The 15,000-nt window shown below is 42.3% G+C and overlaps 1 protein-coding gene across 1 annotated transcript in view; it reads left to right on the top strand.

Annotated features, from left to right (window-relative positions):
* Positions 1-15,000, top strand: part of tenm2a (teneurin transmembrane protein 2a) — a gene marked incomplete at its 5' end in the record, with an annotated part of 182,641 nt that overhangs the window by 95,271 nt on the left and 72,370 nt on the right. The window contains one exon of the mRNA XM_080465142.1: positions 14,256-14,462. Coding sequence (XP_080321268.1) covers positions 14,256-14,462 — 207 coding nt within the window. The remainder of the gene's footprint in view (positions 1-14,255; positions 14,463-15,000) is intronic.

Below are 15,000 nucleotides of genomic sequence, written 5' to 3'. Positions count from 1 at the left end.
TACCGTTGAGACTGCAGTGTAGTGGCACTACAAGACTGAGGCCGACACACATGGTTGGAGGGAAGGGATGGGATGGGAGATTTCACAGTCACGGCGGGCGGATGACGTCAGCACCGTCCCTGACATTTACACTGCAGGGGGTGGAAAATGGGACTCCCTATGTTCCACCTTAGCCTTTTGCAGTAAAAAAGAGATGAGCAGAAAAAGAAAAAAAAAATCGTCATGTCCTCTTCTTTATCCTTTAAAATTACCTTGACCTTTGCATATGCCAATTGAAATTGTTCTTTCTCCTTCCTCATATTTCATCTTAGGTATGTGCTGTACCTACTTGCTGGCCATTGATTGTTAAATTTTTTTTGGTGGGTAGGGTACAGTTGCATAAAAGATATGGAAGTTTTCCAGTGCCTGCTCCTGTCATCCTTCATTACCAAGGATTGGGCACAGAAAAGGAGCGGCATGGTTCGGTTGGTAGAGCGGACATCTCCCAATCGGAAGGTTGCAGGTTCGATTCCCATCTCTGTTTGCCAAAGTGTCCTTGGGCAAGACACTGAATCTCAAACTGCCTGGGTGGATGCAGTGTGAGAGTGAGTGGCTGGTGCAGCTTTGCTTCCATCAGTCTGCCCCAGGGCAGCCGTGGCTACATACGCGGCTTACCGCCATCGAGTGAATGAAGAATGCAATGTAAGTTGTCTTTGAGTGTCCTGAAAAGTGCTATATAAAACCATTGCATTGTTATTATGAAATATCAAAGTCACAAGCCAGAATTTAGTAAGCAGTAACAAAATATATGAGGTAATTACCCTGAGCTGATTGGGGGTCAAAGGTCTTGCTCAGGGACCCACTGTGGGATTTGAACTTGCAAACTTCCAATCCCAAGCCTGCCTCCTGAGCGTGTACGTCACCCCAAAATCAGCCGATTTTTATCCACAGAATAAAAAAAGAATAAATCTTCGTTAGATGTTTTCAGTGTTTATTTCTTTATTTTCTCTCAAAACATATTAAGAAAAAGTCCCCTAGACCTGCAGATTGTCCCAGCTGCCCCCCCCACCAACACCCCCCCACCCCTTCCTATGATCTCTGGTAACCCCCTCCCAAGGGAATCCCACCGCGCACTCTAAAAACTACTGACCTTGAGTTCAAGCTTGTCGCTACGTAACTGTTAAAGAAGATTAAGTTCAGTTATTTGTGCTTACCAAGGACATGTGGTATATTACAAAGGATGCAAGGGGCCATCTGTGAAGCATTTCCTCAAAACACACACACACACACACACACACACACACACACACACACACACACACACACACACACACACACAGTTTAGCATCAGACAGCAGAGGTCCTAGCAGTTGTAGTTAAGAAGGAGGGGTCTTAGTTACCTCTAGGTTAATGATCCTCATTAATATGCGCTAATATACCCCAGGTCATGCAGTAATTAAAAATCTCATTCGACGCTCTCAGCTTAAACTGACTGACTTGGCTTCGTCCTACAAAGATTAGCATTTATTATTTGTCTCCAAGGTCTGTAGTTCATAGCGAGGGGTGAGACTAATAGTGGAGTGTTGAACATTCGACTTGGCCGAATGTCCTCCAGTTAAGGCTTTTTTTTTTTTCTTCTTCTTCTTCTTCTTTTGCCTCTGCTTGGCTCGGCACAACTGTTTATGAGCTGAAAGGGTTTGCAGGTTGTGCCTTGGGGAGTTGCATCACGTTTGCAAGAGAGTGTTTGTGCAGAATGGGACCACAAACAACCGCTCCAAAATACACACTCATGCGCACACCTTGATGCACAACTGAACGTGAAGTCCATTAGCATGGGGACTTCCTTATTCCTCTGAGTCAGCTGATGTCAGCTGATGCAAGCTGTGCTAATTGTAATGCTGCGTGGCAATTGCATGGTCTTGCAGGTAGATGGATGGATGGATGGATGGATGGATGGATGGATGGATGGATGGATGGATGGATGGATGGATATAGGTAGGTATAGATAGATAGATAGATAGATAGATAGATAGATAGATAGATAGATAGATAGATAGATAGATAGATAGATAGATAGATAGATAGATCTTACGTTTTAATAGAGCTCACTACCATCGACATGTAATTAAGTTGAGATTTAATAGGCCAGCGGCTCATCAGCGATAAGCACGTTTTGCGAGTGATGAATAGCTCCAACGAGGTGGTTCAGCAGAAAGATTTGTCTGCCAATCCCTATTTTTTTTTTCTTTTTTCGTTAATATATCTCAAAGTTCACTCCCATTAACTGAGCTCCACAATTAAACTCTCAATAGAGGGGAAAAAAGAATTGGGTGTCTGTTATGATGAAACCCTCATAATGGCTTATTTATAGAAAAGGCATGTAAAGGTAAAACAGTTGAAGAAATTCAACCGGCTTTTGAGTATGAAACTGAAATTAAAAGTCTCACAAAAGAAAATATTACTTCAAAGTGCCAGCATGATTTGGATGCCCAACTATAAAGGAGAGCATTGGTTGAACGTTCTCAGAGTACAACTTTAATGACTACTTAACCACCATTTTTGTCCCTTGTTTAGTGGTTACATGGTGGTCCAGTGTTGTGGCCCTTTGTTATTGGACCCTACTCTGGTTTTCTTTTAGAGATGAATGTGTTTTTCTCCATAAACAAAATCACTGAAGCTCCCTGAAAACAATTTTGTGGCACCCTGGTACTTTGCCAGTTGTCTCTGAGTGCAGGTTGATTAAGTTTTCTCCTTTTTAGCCGCCACCAATTTTGCTTAAAAAAAAAAAAAAGGGGGCGAATTATCTCTTTGGACAATGGGCTTCAGAAACTGAAAGAACCTTTGTAAAATCAAGCACAACCAATCAGATCCTATTGTGCCGCTCCCCATTATTTGTGAAACGCTCCTTAAATCCATGTCGCGAGAGGCACAAGGGGTACTGAGGATACTGGCGAACTCCACCTTGATGGTGTCTCTCTGAGAGATAACACTGCGTCTCAAGACGCGTCTGAGCCAGGGTGCAGGAGACTTGTGTTTTGCCCAGAGTATGGAGACTCCAGCCTCCTCACCTTGAGTGAGAACACAAGGCCCGACGGTAAGCTAGTTAGGGAAAACATAATGTGGCGGTGCTGTTTTTCCAGCACTCAATCCTCTTCTTTTTTTTCTTTTTTTTCTCCCCACTGTTACTATAAATAGAGACAGCCGAACATCAAAGAGAGACGAGGTTTCTCTCAGCAACAGGACACAGCACAGTCGTTATCCACTGACTCCAAATGCACCACCCCTCATTTGGCTGATCCCAACGTGGAGAGTACCAGCGGCTCGCCGTACGCATGTGTGTCCGCTTATTGTCAAAAAAAAGAGCCACTGCTGACTCAGCCTCGCCAGTGCTCTCGCTCTGTCTCACTCACGCTCACTCACACACACACACACACACACAAATTGATTTTATTGAGTTTATTCATGACATCACAATACACCGCGGTACCCCTGAGTGTGCAATGTCAAAAAACTGCACCAAATGCATCCAGATCACTTAACATCTCGGCTTCCTCTTTCTGTTTTTTTTTTTGCTCTCGCATGATTCTTTTGCCAATCTGCCTTTTTTATTTTTTTTTTTGGGGTCCATTTTCTAATTTTCCCTCTTTGTTTTTCAGATCTTTTTGTTGTTGTTGATTTGTTGCTTTTTTTGTGCGCTTTTCACCGAACGAGATCGTCATAGCAACCACAGCAATTGGCGGATGGTTCAGTGGAGCCCCGCTATGTTGAATAGGTATTTGTGTAGGCACCTGTGCATGTGTGAATATAAAAGTGCGTGCGCCTACAGGCGGCTGCTAAAAATGTGTTTGCGTGTTTTCCCGTGCGCCTCCGTGTCTTTCACGCGTCTCTTCATCTGCGATTGCATACGCTTCTCATTCTGGGATGATGATTGTAGTTTGTTTCTTTTTTCAGGGCTCGTTGTTTGCGTGTAATGTGGATTTGTTTTTGCCCGGTCCTCGTCTTTCAGGGTGTCATTAATTGTGATCTTTGCGAATGTAAATGAAGCCTCAAAAGAACCGCGTGCTGCAGGTACCACTCTAACGAGGTGCGCGTGGAAATGTTAGTGTCTTGAATAGGTGTAAACATTTAATTTAGGCTTTGATGCCTCACCTTTCAGTGCTAATTAGTGACGATTTTCTGAAGAGTGAATTGGGTTATTATTTCTGGCAAAGCTTCCACATTTTTTTTTTTTTTTTTTTTTTTTTGTCAGAATAGCATACCTGTCTTGTTAATATTCCAGGAAGCGTGATTGTAGCTCTAATCTTTTTAGATGTCAAGCAAGACGAGCATGTGGAATTTGATTAGTGCTGAAGGACAGTCATCCTTTTCTCATTCACATCCGTGGTTCACTATTATTTTGCTGTGTACTAAAACGTTCAACGATTCAGTAGCGTAGCAGATTGGAGAAAATGCTCTACCCAGGTTTTTTTTAACCCTGCTGGCTTTTTTTTTTTTTATTTCATTTTTTATTTCATTTTTTTATTTACCGCAGCCTCCAAAAGGTTTTCTCCAGTCGGAATAACAAACCCGGAGATATTGGTCTTCCAGATACGATATAAAGACGAGAAGGTCTGTCCAAAGCTGCAGGCAGGTTTCTGTTGTTTTGTTAGCATCTTCACTAAGTGCCAAGACCAAGTGCTATCTGCAGTAATCAAAGAGTTTGTCCATATGTCACTCTCAGCCTCCCTCTCAAGTGAGTAAATATGGAAGCAGCCTTGCTGGTGTCATGAAATCTATTTCCAGCGATGTGAAACACTTGGATTTAATGCCGAAAATTGCTTTTTCGCTATATTCAAAGGTATTGTTTGGTTTTGTGCTGTTGCTATCGCTACGTTTGGAAAATGATTGTCTGTTTTCTTTTTTTTTCATGTTCCGACATTTATGATGTGACAAGAAAGAATTGATTTGTGCTTGTTTCCTGCTACTTCAATATTATATATAAACACCCCCCCCCCCAAAAAAAAAGTAATGAAATATGTGTTTGGGAGTTCTTGGTTGTGACTTAATGGCAATGAATCTCATACAGATTTGGTTTGCTTTTCTTTTGAATGTAAATAACATACGCTTGTGTTATGAGCACACGTGCGCGCTTGTGTGTGCGAGAGAGAGAGAGAGAGAGAGAGAGAGAGAGAGAGAGAGAGAGAGAGAGAGAGAGAGAGAACATTTTGCCAAAATTTAAATAATCTGAATGGAGCTTGAGTCAAAACTTCAAACCAGTGCACGCCTAGACCTGGGAACTGGGATGGTTCCCAGGTGGGAAGTTCCATTTGCACACATTTTCTTACTTTTTGTGCTTACTTTATTATAGCGATATGCACACTTATATGAAAGTCATTCCCAGGAATTAGGCAGCTTAGTGAGCACGGCAAAACCGAAACTAGATGCACTGTCAAGTTTTGTGGCTTACACACACCCACACACACACACACACGCACACACACACACACGCTCATGCACATATTTTTCCTCCATTGCTCCTTTCAGCCATTACACAGCATGTTCAGAAGTAATAGAGGGATGACGGGAGGAGTGTTTGCGCCCCTGCACCTCGGGCTGGCGGCCCAAGAGCGACTCTGCGCGCACTCACGTGCACTGCAGACGTGTGCGCACGTGCACCTGAAGCCAAGTCCGCCGGTTCATGCATTTGTGCATGTGTTTGCATTTATGTGGAAGGGGGAGGCCATTTATTTTGATTGTTTTCAATGAGGGTCCGATGCGTAGAATCCATAACAATACCATCAATCCACAGCGGCAGCAACAACATGGATGTAATTTATATGGTAATGCAGCCTCCATGGTTGTCCCGAGCTCCACAGTGGACATCTCTGACAGTGGACAGCATGAGTGCGCCGTAGCATCCTAATGCTGTGCGCTGCCGCAGACACCCACGCGTGTTAACCCACCGGCACCAGGGAGACGTGTTTCAATTAGCGAATGCAGATAGCTCCTGGACTGTATTTGTGCCTCCAAGTCTAAAGGTTGAGTGTGTTGCTGGTGTTTGGGTTTGATCTGTTTTCATCTCTGCTCTTCTGGAAGACAAAAAGAAAAGAAAAAGAAATCAGCCTCTCCAGTGAGGACAGGAGCAAAGAATGACCTCCTGAACCCGATGTTGGAAAATCAGAGGCATGTCGTTAGGATTCATTCTGAGGGTTTCTTTCATCGCAGCACCCTGTGGCGTGTGATGCGGCAGCGTGAATGTAAAAATGTGTGCAGATGCACGCTATGTGCATGCATGTGGACGTGTATTTGTTTATGCAGTCTAGACGACGTAGCATGCACGGTATATAAATGTAGGCAACAAGAGCAGGTGACATACAAATTTTTAATTGGCACTCTTGTTTTGTTGAAGCTGTTCAGGGTGCATTTTATACACCCTGAACATTGTGTTTTATATAATATAATCTGTATCTATTTGTCTTTGATCTCATTTATTCCTAGAAACAATCAGTCGTTACCCATATATTTAGATTTTTCATGTGCAACGTCGTCTCCGTCCACGTTTCCAGGTCTTTTTGTCCGTCTCTCTTTGTCAGACAATGGAATATCCTTGATGAGATGATCAACACTGTAATTCATCATCTTCTTTTTCATTTTAAACTTCTGTCGGCAATAGCGTTCTACTGGTCTCGGTTATTTGTACGCACTCCATGTTAAATGAAGGCCAGTGGATATTGTTCAAGAGGTCACTAATCATCAAAGCCTATTACTTCTGAATGACCTCCGTGCCATCTTTAATGGAGAGGTGAGCTTGGATTGGTGATTGAAAAGACAGAACAAGGCGAAGGTCTTCAGAGTATTTCTGCCTTTACCTTTCATCTGCGTGCTCTCCGCACATGTGTTTCTTTTTTTCCTCTGTAAGACAAAATCAGTTTCAGCTCGTTCTCTTTATGCACAACTTGTTGAGTGGGCTGTAATTTTCCAAGTTTGCCTGTTTGAAAAGTCATCTCAGGTCAACTCGTTATTACAAGTTTCATTCAAAGGAGCATATCCAGGATAATTAAAATCGAACACGATTTGAATTCTTTTTTTCTTTTTTTTTTAAAAGAATCCTGTCTAAATGAATTCTAAAAATAGTAATTCCATTGAAAGATTACGCTTTTTTTTTTTTTTTTTTCATAATTGTATCCTTTTGTAACATAAATCATATAGCAAAGTGTTTTTGAAAGAAGCCATGTACGGCTGAGGGCACGTTCCTAAATGTATATTTTAAAGTTTATAAAGCTGGACAATATACTGGATAAAAGGCAGTGTACGTACGCGGCAACCCACACAGAAAAGACTAGAGTCCAGTATCAAACAAGGTCGTTCTCGCGCTGGGTGACAGTGTTAACTAACGCCGTACATCCTGAACAGTAATGTTACATATTCAATTAGGTGGCCTTTCCAAACACAGCATAGAATCACTAAACATATGAAAACAGCATTAGAAAGAGAAACGGGTACCCTGGATGGGTTCTAGTTCTTCATTACCTCTGTTCTGCAACAACAGAGACAACTCTGATTGACAAGATCTGGCCGACGTGTTAGTTTGTGCTTTTTTTCCACATCTAATCAATTTGTTTGCCGCATAGCATCCGTTGAACAGTCACTTTAGATTAACGGTGTTGAAACCTGTGGTTTTAAATGTCTGGGGCCATCCTGAGGAGCACCAGAGCGCTTCACGGGGCTTTCAAAAACACAGTCAGACGCATGAGTTTTTCCTTCAAATTGCTGAGAAGAAATGATCCTAAACTAAATGAAAGGTAAAGCTAATGTATTATCAAATACCACATTTTCAGAATTTCATTTATTGTAATGGAGAAAAATTAAAGTGACAGTTGTGATATTTACCACGGATGTGAAATACATAGGTAGAATTAGACTACAGTAAAGAAAGAAAGAAAAATCTGCTGTTTTTCAGCAAGCATGCCTTTGGGATTGAGGGAGGGGGACTGCCTATAACCGAATTAAAAAGTTTAGGTGAAAATTGATTTTAACAGAAGCTTGATTTTTAAAAAATAACTCATATTTTCAAGAGAAGAATTTCAAGGACTTCAAACAAGTATCTCAACATTGTTCATGAAAGAAATAAAAAATCTAAAATTGATAAATGACGTAGTGTGTAAGATAAAAGTATGATGCTGTACATTTGTAAAACATCCCAGCTCAAGGGAAGATTCAACATCAGCTCCAGGCATGTGTGTTTGTGTGTGTGTGTGTGTGTGTGTGTGTGTGTGTGTGTGGGTGTGTGTGTGTTGAGGATTTGCCTGTTTGGAATGGGGGGGGGGCCTCCCGTACTTGTGAGACATCGAATTGATGCAGGCGACATGAAAGGGAGGAACTGAGAACAAGCAGAGGAGAGCTCCAGGCCAGAGAAGAACTCAGACACACTGTTACACATCAAAGAAAGAGCCGGTGATACAATCATCTCTTTAGGCCCAGAAAGCCCAACTTTATTAATTAAAACACGTCTGTTGAATCATCTTCTCATCTCACCCTTCCCTCTTTACTCATTTTATCACTCATTTCATGATGGAGCTGATTACGAAAGGGATAGAAATAGGGTGACGTTGTGGTAGAGTGCTTTTTATCTTCTCCTTCTTCTTTCTTTTTCCCGGCTGTGTGCGGCTGATGAACTCGGGCCGTTCCTGGATAGGCTATGACATCCATTTGTTGCTCACACATGCAGGCAACAACAGGTGTGCATCTTGGCACAGTGGAACTAAATGTGAAATATTAAAAAAAAAAAAAATCTGTGAATAAGAGGAAAGAAGAGGCGAGGGTTTGAGGAAAGAAGGGAGGGGGGTGGAGGAAGGAGAAGGGGGAAACAGGAAGAGCGATGAGATGGAGGAGACAGTCTGCACTGTATAGATAAATAGAGAAAAGGGGCCCATTGTGTCAGCAGCTGTCTAAATAGCCCTCAGATCACTGTCAGGCACTATCACACATACACACACATGTATATGTGTATAGTGACGCACGCACGCGCGAGCACACACACACACACACACACACACACACACACACACACACACACACACACATTGACTGACAGCTCCCCCTCAGTCCAACATCTGTGCTGACAGCAGCCATGGTAATGAGTCTCCGCATGTGCCAGCATGGGTGTGTCGCTTCTTTTTCCTCCCTCTTCCCCGCGCAACGGCTCATTCAATCATTTCACATCGCCCCTCATCTTGTTGTTTCCCCTTCTCTTTTATTCCTTACTTTCCGTCATCTTTATGGGAACACGTGCTGATTGACTTCGCAGCACGAGCCACATGAACAGCAACTAAATGAGGACAAGATCAAGTGTAAAGTTGCGCAGATCGGCTTGCACGCTTCCGAAGGGGGGTTTTTGGGGGGGGTTTTTTCTTCCCCCCTCAGTTTTTATTTGTATTTTTCCCAGAGCTGCTATCCAGGTGTGCTGTATATCATGTAGAGGTGTGGAGGAAATAGAGGGATGAACGAAGAGAGAGATGAAGAGATGATGAATGGCTCTCGTTAGAGGGGTAATTTGTCTCTCCTTGTCTGACTGGGCTCCAGCTGTCGCTCCATCCCTCGCACCACTCCGCTCTCCTCTCCACGGCCTCACACTCCTCACCTCAGCCAGATGGGTGGACGGATGGACAGATCGAGGCAGGAGGGAGGCATGGGAGGGACAGAAATAGAGGCAAGGATACAGAAGAGAAGAGAAGAGAAGAAGTCAACATGCAGAATTATTTTGGACGGAAAAATGCTGTTGCATTGTAGGAAATGTCTTCACAGAGAAACAGTAGAATATAGAAAGCCCATTCAGTGGAGCTCAGCAACAGGCACAGCTCACACACTTATGTGACTCATGCGAGGCTTGTTACCCGCGCAACATACAAATCATCGCCGTGTTCTTTTTTTCCGTTATTCTTTTTTTCTGCTTTTAGCGAAACCATCAAGAGACTTTTGTGCTTTAATACAGTTTGATGATGCCTCGACTCTCCCTCATGATACGCTTCTTTTTCGCACTAATCAACACTTGCGGAGCAAACTGTAGATTCAAAAGAGTGAGAGACGGGCACGCAGAGAAGGATTGGAGAGATGTATACAGATGGCCGGGGAGGCGGCTCGGAGGATGGCAAACGAACAAATCGTCAAGAGGACCACGTGAGCTCATTGCCAAGTCTTTGTTCTAATAACACAAAGCAATTTCCACTGACCTTTCTCCAAATGTAGCGGGCAGAAATGACTGAGTTAAGGATGCCCCACAGCATAATTGCTAAGGAGATTAAAGTTCCCTTAATTGCTTTTGGCCAACTAGTGCAATTTTTCCTTTTTTGTAATTAAAGTAATTTAAAATATTAATAACCGCAATGGCATACACCTAACCTTATGTGCATGAGCTTGCGCGCATTTGATTGTATATGCACGCGGTAGCAATGGGCAGTAAAACAATTTTAAAGGTGCGACACCGCGCGCACTCACGCACACGCCGATTTTTCATTGGCTGTTACCGGCAATCGCCTCATTATAGGCCTTGTAAAAATATCCAAATAGCTCAATCATTTCTCAGTGAGTGATTGACTCATTTAGATCAGCGGCTTTTTTTCTCTTTTTTGTGTACATGTGCGTGCATGTCTGCAGTTTATTCCTCCTTTACCCACATTTTTTCCTTTTTTTCACCTTCCATCTTCCTCATTCCCCTTTTATTGCCTCTTCTCCTTCTAATTATCCCGTCAATGGCTTTCATCCCTACTTTTTATTGCCATTGAGTTTTCTCAGTTTTTTCTCGCTCTTTTTTTATCTCTCCATTTCCCAGGTCACCTCTGTGACCTCACCGTCTCTCCTCCCTCTCCATCCATCTATCGCCGTTCCTCCCCGTCCGTCTCCTTTTCCCTCCTGCAAGCCACAGTGTTTGCTTTGCCACTGTTTATCCATTTTTCTCTGTTTGCTCTGATGAGATTGACCATGTACACACACACACGCACACACACACACACGCACGCACACACACACGCTCACACACCCCCACACACACACACACACACACACCCATACCTAAACAGAAGACAAGGCTGGCATCTCTCTGGGGTGTAGTTACCGTGAGGCTGTGGATCGATCCCAGCTCTGGTTTCCATGATGCAAAGCTTTAAGCTGGAGCAGTTTGGGCAGCAGGACAGAGACATCAGTCGCTGTCTTTTCTATCAAATTTGGCACCACGGGACAGCGACGGCACCTGATAGTTAAAACGCACATTTTCCGCAATTAATGAATATCCTTCTGATGCCACAAAGTCGAACAAGTGAGCCAGGAACTACGTCCAACTACTTTGTTCCTTGAATGACGCCTCCATTGATCTTCCGTCTCTCCCTCGGCCAGGTACTGTTTCACTGATGCCAGCGATATTGCACTGTCACCAAAAAAAAGTCCCCCCATCTATCATGGCCTTTACAGATTTTGATTTCTGTCAATAGTCTGTGATGGGAAGGTGAATGCTGTCAAATTACAATCACACCACATCTGTATTCTGGACAAGTGTCGTGGAAAAAAAGAAGAGCAATGGCTTGTGATGATGAATGTTCAGCTATCTTTCCTTTTTTTTTTTTTCCTTCAAGGTCTCAATGCTTTTTCTGTCTTTCCCCTCCCGTGCCCCTACCTGTTTTTGTTCCGTGTAAAAAGAAAGAAGAGAAAATGCGATGAAAGGGGGGGGGGGAAGGCTGGAAGGATGTGCATTGTAGCTTCCCCCGTTTTCTTTTTTTCTTCTTTTTTTTTTCTTTTTTTTCAGGTGAAGATTTCAAAAAGAAAGTTTGTACAACTAGAAAGGAGATTGGGTCTTTTTTATTCACCATACTTTACGTTTTTAACTTTTTAAGGTGAAGGACAGGGCATTACTGAGGAAAAGACAAAAAAAAAAAAATAGGGATGTTTGTAAATCGTTGGGAGGAAAAGTGGATTCAGAAAATAAGTGATTGTGATGGAACGTCTTTGCTTGACTGTCTAATTAGTAGTTATAATAACCTTAGTCCTTCGGTGGATTGGCTGGACTCACTGGCCTCATTTTTGCCACATTGTTGATTGATTGAGCTGCAAATATGGAAGGCATAATTATTCTATATTTTGAGCCGTCTCTAAATAGAAATTATTAGATTTGTCTTTGTCCTTGATTCCAAACCTTTGGAGAGCAGAGTGAATTCTCTTCATCCCTCCCCTGCCTCTCTGGTGTATGGGACAGCCTGATTGTGTCCACGCATCCCATGGCTCCCTACTATTTAAAGACTTGGCTGTTAACTTTCTTTTGTCTTACGCATGTAGAGGACAATTGCACAATGGATGTAGGTCCTCACAAAAAAATACTCCCCCCCAAAATTTTGATCATTTAAATAAACAAACATTTTTCAAATTTGATAGGAATAATGAGACAGGCTGCACCCTTGATATAGTTTCCTCACTGTATATAATATATCTCGAAATATTATTAAGTGAATATATTTAATGCTCAGAGTGGTGGTTTTTCTTTTTTTTATATATTTGAAAAATTGGCTGCAGAAAAGTTAGGACAGTGACGATTAAAAGCTGGCAAAGTAAATCAAAAAAGGAAAAAAAAAAAACAACTGATGTAGCATCTTACATTTAATGCAGCTAATTGGACAAAGATAAGTGGAATCAGGTTTTAAGAAAGCGTCCCAGCGAGGAGGAGGCTGTGAAAGAAAATAGTCCAGTGAATTAACAGTTCTCAAAACTGCAAAGAATTTTATCATCTGCAGTACGTAACACCGTTACAAGAGCCAGAGAATAAGTCTTTGTACTCAGGGACATGGCTGAAAATCAGTAAGGGATGGCCGTGATCTTGGAAGCCTCGGCTGGATTTTCATTAGAAATAAGACACGTCTTCATGTGGGGATCTGTGCCTGGGAACACTTCATTGTCCAAAATCATTGTCCATCACTGAATGTACAAGTTACACAAGTTGAAACTCTACGAAAGGTGATGTCTTATTATTTCAAAGAAATATTGTCCCGAAGCAAAACTGAGTTCAACAATTATTCAAACACAGTTGCGACACAAGGATTTGTAACTGTAATAATGTGTTTATAGTGGGAGATATTATTTTGTCTGGAGCTAGAAATAAATATAGCTAGTATTCATCTTTACATTTTTCACTTTTAAGTACATTATTTTGTGGTGCATCTCAAAAGAATTGGAACACCATTGAAAAGTTAATGAAGAATTCCAGTTTCAGGTAAATGTAGTTTATGTATAGTTTTTAGGAACAGGTTCAGGCATTTCATTCAATTTCTATATTTATGACCTTTGGTTTACAAATAATGAAAAATCTTACCAATCTTTTTGAGGTACTTTATTTCTAATTCTTTTCTAAGTTTAATTATTGGAGATTATAGTAAAATTTCACTGTTACGGCTAACTAAACTTTTTCATTGTCTTCTAATATTTTGAGATGCACCTGTATATATTATTTGATTTTATCACTCGTAATTGTTTATTCTAAACTGCGTTTAAGCAGAGCGACCTGCTTAAATGAGGAGATTAAATATCTCATTGGCGTCGTCTACATTTAGGAGATTTACAGATTTCTGTGGTATTTCTTTGTCGAGTCTCTTCAGCTTCAGTAACATCCTGTGTTTGTTTCCAAGCTGCTTTATATTTCTGTTGACAGGGGCTGTTTCCATGAGGCAGCTTTACTCACGGAGTACCTGAATAGCTTTGTTTTGTGATACCTGCAGCAGGTCTTTTCATCCACATTTCAGATCTTAACGCAGACGTATACACACACACACAAGTGCACTTTCCCCCTCTCCACATCCTGTCATGCAGATTTGTTTGTTTTGTTATTCTATTTTATGTTACTTATACAATATTACCAAAGTCAGACGCACTTAAAATTGTTTTTTTTCTTTGTTTGTCCGGAGGCAGTGTTCCAGTTAATGTGGTTACTCCCCAGAACACATTGTTTTCACAGAAACCATTTGATAAAAAAAATAGTCCCACTTCATGTCCACTCAAATCCACTAAAACGGTTTAGAGGCAGAGTCTGAGAAATAGTTTTGGACAGGTACCAGAGGGAAGAGAGGGAAGTTCTCTCCCTCTGTGTGCGTCATTTAGGCACACAGGCAATTTAAAAGGATTTTGGTGTTTACGCATCTTAGATATCCCGTTAAAGCTGCCGCTCGGAACAGACCCCTGTATCACTGTCAGTCGATGCCATCTGTTTTGTCTAACGTCCCCTCCGTCCTTTCTCTCTCTCTTTATCTGTCCCCTCCATCCTTCAGGTCGTCCACTCCCTCCAACCTCCTCCTCCACCCTGCTCCCTCCGTCCCTCCCGTCCTCCTCGTCCGCCCCCCACCACCCCTCCCCCGGCCCATCTCCACCGATCAGGGAGTGCCAGGTGCCCCTGCTGGAGAAAAACTCCACCCACTCCCACCTGGAGCCCCACCCGGATGACTCTTACTTGCTCCGGGCCCAGCCCTCCTCCACGGGTAAGAGAGAGAGAGAGCGAGAGAGAGAGAGAGAGAAAGAGAGAGAGAGAGAGAGAGAGAGAGAGAGAGAGAGAGAGAGAGAGAGAGAGAGAGAGAGAGATAGCATCATTTCAACAATCTTTTCTTTTTCTCCTCACATCAGTACCTCATCCACTGTGTCATCTCATGTTCATTTTGTGTTCGGCTATTATCACCATTAAGGAAAATCACATCTCGTTCTGCTATTTTCTAATGCTGCTGTTTAACAACCAATAAAGAAACAGACACGCATTTAAAGAAGCTATTGATTAAAGTTCATGTTCAAGTATTTACTTTGTGGGCGCATTCATAACTATAAAAAAAAAAAAGTTCTCATTTGAATTTGAACGTGTTTGTTTCAACACTGTTTTTGACGTGGAGTTTGTTTACCTTTCAAATGGTGCCGCATTTCCAAGGAACATGCGTTAGTGGGATGAGCGGCAGAGCAGGGGACATGGGTCGCAACGATGGAAAAGAGTGGGATGCATTCCACAGTGTGTGAGCACTTCAGTGAGCAATC

Source organism: Lipophrys pholis (genome assembly GCF_963383615.2).
Source record: "Lipophrys pholis genome assembly, chromosome: 6".
Taxonomy (NCBI): Eukaryota; Metazoa; Chordata; class Actinopteri; order Blenniiformes; family Blenniidae; genus Lipophrys; species Lipophrys pholis.
This window is presented reverse-complemented; position numbering and strand designations above follow the sequence as displayed.